At 39.3% G+C, this 12,147-nt stretch overlaps 1 protein-coding gene across 1 annotated transcript; it reads left to right on the forward strand.

Annotated features, from left to right (window-relative positions):
• Window positions 1–8: 8 nt before the first annotated feature.
• Window positions 9–11,412, forward strand: dmac2l (distal membrane arm assembly component 2 like). Its single transcript, XM_033988347.2, has 5 exons — window positions 9–67; window positions 859–965; window positions 2,606–2,814; window positions 6,692–6,863; window positions 11,109–11,412. Exons 2-5 carry the CDS (start codon window positions 868–870, stop codon window positions 11,221–11,223), a joined length of 594 nt encoding a protein of 197 aa, XP_033844238.1. The 5' UTR covers window positions 9–67; window positions 859–867; the 3' UTR covers window positions 11,224–11,412.
• Window positions 11,413–12,147: the final 735 nt, after the last annotated feature.

Genomic DNA, 12,147 nt, shown 5'->3' on the forward strand with positions numbered 1-12,147 from the left:
TCACAGGGTCAGAGGACGCAGCAATGGACGCAGCCTAGAATGTAAACAAGACGTGTGTGCGAAACAGGTACGAAATTCAATATTTAAACATTGAATACTCAGCAAAATAAAGCTGCCTTAGCCAGACGTTTAACATGTTAAGGAACACGTCAGGCTTACATTTTACTCTGTTATAGCAGAAATATCGACAAAAAAACTGAAAAAATGCTACTTAATGAATGTGCCATAGATATAAAGCCTGTAGTTTCTCACAAATACCAAAACATTTATACATTTTTATTTAGGCTGCAAAGCATCTTTATTCTCCTTTCTCATTCTAACACGACGCATTTTCTATTAGATCAGAAGCTTGAAGTTTTACATTAATTCATTGACAGATTGATCAGTGGTAATTTCATGTAAGATCCAGTTTATGAGAGTGGACAGTGATGGAACGAAACAAAGAGTACTTTCTACTCCACTACATCTAGAACAGGACTGAAAAGGATGTATTTTTTTATTATTGTTTGAGACCTGCAGTAAAGTCTGAGGGGTTTATTTTGAACACGGTTGTACTTTGAATAAACAACAATATACAAATAGAAAAAAACAAATAAAAGAAACCCAGTCAATTCAGCTCCAGCTCAAATCTTTATCAAAATCACTACATTTGAAGCTTTATAAGACTCAAAATCTACATGAAATACTTTTACTTTTACTTGAGTATTCTGTACTGTACTTTTACTCAAGTAACAAAATGTAGTACTTGTTCCAGCACTGAGTGTGGCTTTTTCATGCATGGATAAATCTTAATTCTGTTTGTAACATCTGCATTCATAATTATCTGCAATAGTGCATGTTTCATTTTGTTTACTACAGATCACAGACATGAGACTGTTATCAAGGGCGATACAAGTTGCTGCCATGACTCACAGAAGTCAGAGCTGCAGACACTTCTGGGGCTGGCTCAATGCTGTTTTCAACAAGTGAGTCTTATTCTTTTTTATATGATGAAACATAATCCATCAAGAAAAATCAAACTAAAAACCAGATGCCAGATCTGGATAACTGTGATAATGGCAAATGAATTTGTGAAGTGGATATTGCAGCTAATCAGAGGCAGACAGCACCATAGAAATACAAATATGAGACTGCACCCGTTTGCTTCCTGATGATGATGATGAGAATAAGATGAAAGGGAAGAGGAGGGTGAAAGTTCGTCTCTCCAAATCAGTACTCAAATGTGACCCCAGATCGTTTTCTCTCTGACCTCATTCTCCAAAACAAACCTGAACTTTAGTCCAGACAAAACTAGGACGGGACACTTTTTTTTCGATTGTAGGTTAAAAAAGCTTTAAATAGCATACATAGCATAAATTTAATAAAATGTGATCTTACAGCCACATTATGCAACTTCTTAGTCAAATAATAATAAAATGAATTAAAAAAAAGAATGGGTTTTCATCTTGGTTGTGTTTAATGCACTGAAAAACATGCATCATAACTGTATGCAGGCTTGCATCTCCACAAAACTGACTCTTGATGAAAATAAGACATCGGTTAATAGATCAGGAGCAGTCATCCCCATCATGACTGGCAGTTTCTGACATCGCCCCTCAACCCCGACTCTATAATTAATGATTCAAATTCTTAATAAAGCAGGTCTGAAAAGGGATTCCAGTCTGTTTACTCCCTGTATCACTTCCACATCAACTGAATGAAATGATTTCCCCTTCTTCCCTTTTCTCTCTCTTCTCACTATCTCTCCCTACCCCCTACCTACTCTCTCCATCCCCTTTTTCCCCTTTCTCCATCCTCTCTCTACCCCCACCCTCCTTTCCCTAATCTCTCTCACTTCTCTCTCTTCCCGCTTCCACCCACTTCTTATACCTCTCTTCCTCTCTCTACCTCCACCCTCCTCTCTCTTATCTCTCTCTCTCCTCCCTCTTTTTATACCTCCCCCTCCTCTCGTTCTCTCTATTCCCTCTTCCTCCCTCTTTTATACCTCTCTCTTCCTCTCTCACTCTTCTTTCTCTCTCCTTTTCACCTTCCTCCCACATTTTATAACTCTTCTCTCTCTTTTTCTCTTTGCCCCCTTCCTCCTACTTTGTCTACCTCACCCTCCTCTCTCACTCTGCTCACTCTTTCTCTCTCTATTCCTCCTTCCTCCCCTCCTCTCTCCCTCCTCTCTCTCTTTCTCTCACTTCTTTCTCACTTCTCTCCCTATTCCTTCTTCCTCCCTCTTTGTATACCTCCCCCTCCTCTCTCACTCCTCTCTTTCTATACCTTTTTCCTCCCCTCTCTCTATTCCTCCTTTCTCCCTCCTCCTCTCTCTCTGTCTTTCTCTGTTGCTCTCTCTCTCACTCCTCTCTCTATTCCTCTTTCCTCCCCTCCTCTCTCCCTCCTCTCTCCCTCTTCTTTTTCTCTCTATTCCTCCTTCCTCCCCTCTTCTCTCACTCCTCTCTCTCTCTATTCCTCCTTCCTCCCTCTTTGTATACCTCGCCACCCTCTCTCTCTCTGTCCCTCTTTCTCTTTCCTCCCTCCTCTTTCTCTTTCTCTCCTCCCTCCTCTCTCCCTTCTGTCTCCCTCCTCTTCCTCTCTCTTTGTCTCTTGCCTCTTCCCTCAGAGTGGACCATGAGAGGATCAAAGCGGTGGGCCCAGATCGCGCTGCTGCTGAGTGGTTGTTGAGATGTGGAGCCAAAGTCCGGTTCCAGGGATTTGACCGGTTCCATCAGGACTACAACGCTCTGCCCACTGGACCTCTGGGACGGTACCGCATCCAGGCCATAGACGCCACAGAGTCCTGCATAATGCACAAAGGCTTCGAACACTTAGGTTTGTGGAGGAAAACGTGAAAAACGCCAAAGTAGGAAAATCAGATACTAATCGATACTAAAACTAGTATCGAAACGGTCAGAATCGGTATTAAGTATCGATTCTATTCCTTAGTATCGAAAACATTTTTTGTATCGTGACAACACTCTTCCTAAATATCAAACACTAGACAATACAGTGGTCCTTCGCTATAACGTGGTTCACCCAGTCTCGCTGTTTCGCAAATTTTTCCAGTGCAATTCTACACACTTTTTTACAGTGTATGAACGTTCTTTGTGTTCTGCGTCCTGATTGGCTGTTGGACTGCAGACCACCATCAATCAATCTCCTCTGTGCCGTGTCTCCTGTACAGTACAGAATGTGTTCAGTTAAATTTACATAAATGTTGGATCGACACTACAGCGGAGCGGCACCGGGACAAAGAGGCATGGTCAGAGGAAAAGTGAAATACATGAGAGTCACTATTAATTAATTAAACAAGAAAGAAATGTGAGAAAATGTTAATGCCTGTGTGAGAAAAGTGTATAAAGTGTGTGGTGAGGGGTTTTACAGCCTTAAAACATATACAATAATTGTAAAAAAGTAAAGCTGACTACTTCGCGGATTTCGCCTATTGCGGGTTATTTTTAGAACATAACCCCTGCGATAAACGAGGGAACACTGTATTGAACCAACCACAGTGCATTCCTGTGATCACCAGCCACTGAACTGGGACTAAACTTGGACTAAACCAAGACTCCTGAGTATCACAAACCACCAATTACACTCCAACAGATGATCTATATGAATGCAATAGACCCAAAAGTTAAAACCAAGTAATTTTATAAACATTCATATCTATTTATATTGTAAGCACTGCCATTTTGCAAGCATATTTTTCAATTGCTCTTGAGAGTTGATTGTATCTACAATGTTTAAAGGTTCTATATCAAATTTGACTCTTGAGAGCTGTAATCCCTGTTCTTATGATGTTACCTCCTCAAAAACAGACCTGGAGTTGTGTTTTGTTTCATTCACACATGTTTCACTAACACTTTTTTATTAGTCTGTCTACATCTCCAAAGCTCAAAATGCTCTGTTCCACCTTGTGATGCCATAAAGTGGTAGTTTTCAAATTAACAGCTTGTTTTACCTTTAGTTCAGTAGAGACTGGAAATTCCAAGACTGAAATGATCCAAATAATTCCAATTAAGGTGAATGGAGTTTAAAAGCAGTGGAGCATTTCCTGTATCACCACATGATGGCATCACAAGATGGAAGAGTGTTTTCTATTTGAGAGAAGAACTCAGCCTAAGTATGCAGGGTTTGTGTGTTAAACATGTGTGAATGAGACAAAACACAACTCCAGGTCTGTTTGTGATGAGGAAACAAAAATATCTACTTCCTAACCGTGATCAGGTTCAGATAATTGTTTTTATGCTTTTTAAAAATATAGCAAATAAACCAGTTTCTTGTAGAAGCTCTAAATCAGTGGTTCTTAACCTGGGTTCGATCGAACCCTAGGGGTTCGGTGAGTCAGTCTCAGGGGTTCGGCGCAGGTCAAGACACGCACCCGACTCATATGATTCGTGGACTGTGAGCGTCTCCAGACGTTGGCCGTGCCCCAATTCGACAAATGCACCCTTTGATGTGCCTATCGAAGTACCTGCCCGATTTAAATGAGCCGTTCGAACGGCATAAAAACATAAAACGACATAAAAACGAAGAAAAGGAACAGACTTTGCTGTGAAAATTACATGAGAGGCACTTGTCAAGGTGAAGCCACGCGTTTCTGAACTGGTCTCTCAAAGGCAACAGTAGAAGTCACTGATTTGCAGTAAATATTCATTATTATTCTAGCCTGATGGAAATGAGGTGATGGGTGTGTGTTAAAATGTTAAAAATAATAAATACCACAAATACAATAAGTTCATTATTGGAATACATAAGGTTAAAAATTAAAATAATTTCAGTGTGATAGTATTAAAATTTTTTCTTTGTGATAAGGTATGTATGTAATTTGTTGTGAGTTCATGCACTGTATTGGTTTTATTCTTTGAACACAGTGATGTTAATGCACGCTTCATTTTGTGCACCAGTAAAACATACTTATGTCTTGAAAAAAATATATATATTATTTTTCAATAAAGAAGGGTTCGGTGAATGTGTATATGAAACTGGTGGGGTTCAGTACCTCCAACAAGGTTAAGAACCACTGCTCTAAATAAATGTAAAGTTGACGATAATGAGGTCACTAATCAGACTGATTTAGATCTCGTCTTCGGTTCTGTATTATGCATGAGGACGTCTCCGGTGTCTGGCCTCTCTTTTGGCACTAACTGTACATTTAGCATTTCGCATCAATCATTAACGTGAGTCTGACCCTGAAAATGCTCAGTATCGGCGTGAACACGAAAGGGAAGAGGAGGGTGAAAGTTCATCTCTCTAAATCAGTGCCAAATATGACGCAAGCTCCCCGATTGTTTTCTCTCTGACCTCATCCTCCAAAACAACCCTGAACTTTTGCCCAGACAGAACTAGGATGGGACACTGGACTTTGGGTTTAGATCTGACCACAGGAATGAAATGAGCAGATTTTGAATAACATAAACATTCTAAATTAAATGAATTAATAAAATGAATTAATTAAATGAATAAAATGCAACCTTAAAGCCATAGTGTCAATCTTTTTAGCCAGAAAATAGACCAAAATACAAGCATGGGTTTTCATTTGGTGGTGTTTATTGTAGAGATAGATCAATATATCGAACCAATATTTCGTTTTGGTCAGTCTCCTGCCTAGAAAATACACACAAAGCTTTATATGAAGAACACAGCTCTCCTAGGTCTGTGGTGAAAAAAAGAGCTGTAGATGAGTTTATAGTAAATTTAAAGTACATAATTTGGGGAAATAACCAAAATCGGCTCAAAAATATGGGCAGAGCTTATCGGTCATGGATTGCTCTGGATTCTAAACAATCGACATCGGCATCGGTCAAAAACTCACATCTGTCGATCTCCAGTTGACTGGACTGAAAAACATGCATCCATACTGTGTGTGGGCTTGCATCTCCACAAACCCAACTCTAGATGATGAAAAAGGACATTCGTTCATTGTGAGGAATAAAATAATAATTTGTAGTAAGTGTTTTCCGCCACTCTATCCCCATCCCCTCCTTAAATCCTGCCCCATGTAGCTAGGTCTGTCGCGCTAGCACATTCTGGAGTTTGATACATCGCTGAGGTAAATACAGATGATAAATATTGAAACTCATTTACGCCACTGACACAAAAACCCTAAAGTAGAACTATCCCCAAAAATACTCTAAATGAGCAACAGTGATAATAAACATTACCTGCAAAAATGGATAGCAGTATGAAACACTTGTGCATTTTGTTTGCATCGACATCGCAAGTAATGATCACTCTTTATCTCAAATCCAGCGGGTAAAGGTGACCAAGTATAAGTGGTCACATACTGTTCTTAAGCAGAGTTTTCAGGTTTACTTTACTTAAGTACATTTTACAGTGAGTACGTTTTACTTTTAATTTTACCCTACTATAATTTGAACTGGACTGAAAAGTAAAAGTACTTTTCATATGATTTGATGCGTTACTTTGACCATGTTTGCGGAAACATCCTGACTAAAGTTTTCAAGTTAAAGCAGGTACTTAAATACATTTACTTAAGTAGATTTTAATTTGATGCTTATACAATACAGAAAAAGTGCCCATGATAAATATTGACCAAAACTATTAAGTTAAGTTGATAAGTTGGTAAAGTAATCATGGTGAGGTCTACTTGTTGCACACGTGCCAAAAACAGGCAAATACAAAACGCCCATTTGGATTTTGTTTCCCTCAAACTGAACGGTCTTGTTGGTGTTGTTGTTTGCAGATGGTCTGAAGAACTTGGAGGAGATCCGGTTTAAAAAGTGCATATATATCGAGGATGGCTGTCTGGAGCAGCTGAGCTCCATAGAAAACCTGCAGAACAGTGTGTATCTGATGGAAGTGGTATCCTGCGGGAATGTCACAGACAAAGGGATCATCGCTCTGCACAAACTCAAGTACGTGACAACATTCAACATAAAGCCCATATCACAACATTTCATGTTTTAACAATTCTGACTTTGGTTTGAACCTAAGGTCAATATTTATGGTAAATGGTCACATTTTTATATAGATCTTTTCCACCTTCAAGGAACCACTCCCCCATTTTTTTATTTTATTTTATTTTTTTATTTGAAGGACAGTGTGCAGATACATTAAAAAGATGGCTGCACCAGATTTAGCAAAATGCTAATTTCCATCTGTAGTCCTTGATGTCACAAACATTAAAAAACTATTTACATATAAAAAGTGCAATACAAAAGACAATATACAAGTGTGCAAAATTTTCAAGACATAGTGCAAACTTCAAGTTATTAAAGTGCGAGACATATGCAACAGATATCAGAATAAATACAGTATAGTCGCTATCAGATGATACCCACGAGGGTAGCATCTGATAGCTCTGTACCTTATTGGTATTATAAATGTAAACAAGACAGTAATATGACACTAAGACAGTACAATAACACTCATGATGTGGTCATCTAGTGGCCGAATACCCGTCTGGTATAGTTAGTGTGGGCAGGACTGATGGTCAAGAAGCCAGTTTTTAACAGCCCATGAAAAACTGTGATAATCTGCTATGTTCTTAAGATTTTCTGGAAGCCCGTTCCATTCCTTGATGGCTTTAAAAGAGAAGGCAGATTGAGAGAAAGCGGACTTTCTTGTAGGAACATTGCAGTCACCCCTAGACACAGACCTTAACACACTACTTGTTAGTTGAGAGCGAGGCTGTACATATTTCTTTAGTGGGGGTGGGGCAGCGTCATGCAAGATTTTATGTACCAGACGAATATCAGAGTACCTGATCAAGTTGTCAAAGCTTAATATTTTAAATTTGTCCAATATGTAGCAATGATGGTAACGTCTGGGCTTTTTATCGAGGATTTTCAACGCATGATTATGCAATGATCTAAGAGGATTTAGTACTGTTATTTTGGCTTGAGACCATGAGGAAATACAATACAAAATGTGAGATATAATCATAGCATTGGGATAAGACTTTGCTGCTTCTAATGATAATGAGCTTCTAATGTGTTGGAAGTTAGCGATGTTGAATTTCAAGACATTACAAACCTTTTTAATATGTTTTTTAAAATTAAGGGTAGAGTCTAATATGATTCCCAGGTATTTAACTTCCTCAACATTTTTAATCATGCAACTATTATTTGTATATTTGGACATACACTTTGACTTTGTTTGTTTGAGAAGTACATTGTAACAGTTTTCTCAGTATTCAGAGTAAGGAAAGATTTGTTAAACCACTCTATTGCTTTTACCATTGCCACAGATAGCTTAGCTGCAACAGAATTTGCGTCGAGACGGTGTGTAAGGAATACTGTGTCGTCAGCGTACATCACGATTTCTACATCGTCACAAATAGAAGGTAGGTCGTTGATGTACAAGCTGAAGAGCAACGGCCCCAGAATGGACCCTTGGGGCACACCTGCTAAGCAAGTAGTAAATGGAGATGTTTTGTCATTTATCCTTACACACTGGTGACGGTCTGCCAAGTACGACTGAAACCAACTGACAGTGTTTCTTGAGAGTGAGAAATTTTGCATTTTTGTCAACAGCACTGAATGGTTAACAGTGTCAAATGCCTTACGGAGATAAAAAAAAAAAAAAATAGCCCCAACCCAAGGGGGTCCCTTGTCCAGACTAGACTTGATCACCTCAAACAAATAGCAACATGCTGTATCCGTGGAGTGTCGAGGTGGTCAATAAATTGTTCCACAACAATTTTTTCTATGACCTTGGAGACCACAGGAAGCACACTAATAGGTCTATAGTTCTTGATATCCATACGATTTCCTGATTTAAAAATAGGTGTTACAATTGTTGTTTTAAATGAGTCTGGAAACACACATTCACGTAATGACTGATTAATTATGTGCATAATTGGTGCTGCCAAAATAGTCTTATGCTTCTTTAAGAAAAGCGTGTCAAGTCCCCAAGAGTCTTTTGCTCTGGATTTTGAAAGTGATGAAATTATGTTAATGACTTTGTCTTCACTCACACCACAAAAACACACACATTCACACACACATTCACACACACATTCACACTCACATTCACACACACATTCACACTCACCCCCACGCACACATTCACACACACATTCACACACAGATTCACACACACACTCACACTCACACACACACCCCTTCACACACACACCCCCACTCACATTCACACACACACTCACTCACACACACCCCCACACACCCCTTCACATTCACACACACACCCCCACTCACACACATTCACACACACCCCCCCCCCACACACACACCCCCATTCACACACACACACACACACCCACACACCTTCATACACACATTCATACACACATTCACACACACCCCCACATTCACACACACTTTCATACAGACATTCACACACACATTCATACACACATTCACACACATTCACACACACATTCATACAAACATTCACACACATATTCATACGCACATTCACACACACATTCATACACACATTCACACACACCCCCACACATTCACACACACATTCATACAAACATTCACACACATATTCATACGCACATTCACACACACATTCACACACATTCACACGCACATTCATACAAACATTCACACACATATTCATACACAGATTCACACACACATTCATACACACCCCCACACACACCCCCACACACACCCCCACACACACATTCACACACACATTCACACACATATTCATACGCACATTCACACACACATTCACACACATTCACACGCACATTCATACAAACATTCACACACAGATTCACACACACATTCATACACACATTCACACACATTCACACACACATTCATACAAACATTCACACACATATTCATACGCACATTCACACACACATTCACACACACATCCAGTGGGGCAATGATGGGCCATGGGCCAATGATGTATATGTGAAGAGGGATTCAAGCTACCAACCTTCAGATCAGTGGGGAAACGTTCTACCAACTGAGCCACTGTTGCCTCATCATAGTTGTTGGATTTACAGGCATCTTGCCCCCAGACTGTATAAAGAAGTGGACCAAGTGAGTGTGACGTCACCACAGCGTTCAATTCCAAATGACGCTTATCGACGCTAGCAGTTATAGCGGCCAATTTGGCGCTGAGTTACTTATTTGGAATTACGACCACGAGTATCATAGCAACCAAAGAGCAAATCCAGAGAGAGGCTGTTGAAGGTAATGCCCCTCCCTGCCCGCACCACTGGTTTAGCAGGGAGTGGGTACTTAGCAATACTGTCAGTCAAACCTGTTGCTAATGCTAGCAGGAGTGACTTTCGGGGAAAGAAGGCACCTGATTTTTGTGTTATTAATGTTCATATCTTGATTTACAAACACAATAGTGAAATAAAATCCCCAGGATCATGTAGAGGGTTAATACGAACATTTAAGACTAAAATGATGAGCCTGACAGCAGCAGTTACAGAGAAAGGGGACAGTTTTTCAATAGATAGTGAATTGAAGCCAAAGTCGAAGGAGTCGGAAGCGTTCCCATGATCACTTCCTGTTTGGAACACGATAGCTAGCAAGTCCGATATGTCCATTTATATACAATGTTCCCTCGTTTATCACGGGGGTTATGTTTCGAAAATAACCTGCAATATGCACAATCCACGAAGTAGTCAGCTTTATTTTTTACAGTTATTATATATGTTTTAAGGCTGTAAAACCCCTCACCACACAATTTATACACTTTTCTGAGACAAGCATTAACATTTGCTCATATTTCTGTTAATAGTGACTCTCATGTATTTCACTTTTCCTCTGACCATGCCTCTTTGTCCCGGTGCCGCTCCGCTGTAGTGTCGATCCAACATTTATGTAAATTTAACTGAACACATTCTGTACTGTACAGGAGACACGGCACAGAGGAGATTGATTGATGGTGGTCTGCAGTCCAACAGCCAATCAGGACGCAGAACACAAAGAACGTTCATACACTGTAAAAAAGTGTGTAGAATTGCACTGGAAAAATCCGCAAAACAGTGAGACCACGAAGGGTGAACTGTGATATAGTGAGGGACAACTGTATAGTCTATGGTCTTGCCCAAGGACACAGTGACAGCATGCGTGTTTGGGAGGAGGGATTGAACCACGTACTTTTGTGCATTAATGGTCTCATAACATTCTATATTATCCCTCTCGCCCCCATAGAAACCTGGAGTACCTGTTTTTGAGCGATCTTCCTGGAATCAAAGACAAAGAGACAACTGTTCAGCGTTTAAAAACTGCTCTGCCAAAACTCGACTTAGACCTGGACTTGGTCTGAACCTGGAATTCAGCCATGAAGAGGCACCTTCAGATTTCAGAAAACAAGGACACTGGAGAAACATCATGGGCAACTGAATAAATGCACTTAACACATGGATGACATCTAAAACCTCTTCAGGGATGTTTTGGATAAGGGAACGACATTGTAACACAGGGAGGAATCTTAAACAAATTAATTTAGCAGAATACCCCCTCTTTAAAATTACACAGTTTTGACTGGTAGTTTAAATTGAAAATAATTTTTTGTTAGATTTTTGTTTGTTGATTCTGTAAAAGCATAAATATCATTGTGTGTTTGGAGCTACATTAAAAATCTTGAACTTGCTTGCTTGAACTTGAAACGTGTTCTGGACGTGTATAAAGAAACTAAATAAAACGTTTGAATGAAAAAATAAATTATTATCTTCAATGAAACATACAGGTAAATAGAGTTTCAATACATAGCAAGTTTCAATTTGACCTTTCAGGGACTTATCTAGATAGGTATATTCATAGGCTAATTTAAGTAGCTAAAGCCCCACTGTGTAACATTTCAACTAATAATCAAAACTCCAAACCCTAACCCCATAAGTCATTGTGCAGCCTAATTCTTAAACATAATGAGCGAATCCTTTATTACGTTTATTAATTATAAGTTCACAGACCTGAATCATAACTTTGTTTGTAATGTTATTTAATGGGGATTTAAAAGTTTGTAAATTGTAATTATAATTGTAAGGTTGAAGCATATTACAGGGAGGGACTGACCTTACCTTGTGTGTTTTTCACTTACCCAAGTATTTCCAATAGGCATTTTCAAAATACTGGTCTACGCCCTTAATCCTGAGTTTAATGTTTGCACAATTGTTGTCTTCATTTCATTTCACAATCATAGACTGAAGTATAAAGAAGTGGACTAAGTGAGTGTGGCGTCATCCATAGC

The sequence above is a fragment of the Periophthalmus magnuspinnatus genome, chromosome 22 (genome assembly GCF_009829125.3).
Source record: "Periophthalmus magnuspinnatus isolate fPerMag1 chromosome 22, fPerMag1.2.pri, whole genome shotgun sequence".
In the NCBI taxonomy this organism is placed as follows: domain Eukaryota; kingdom Metazoa; phylum Chordata; class Actinopteri; order Gobiiformes; family Gobiidae; genus Periophthalmus; species Periophthalmus magnuspinnatus.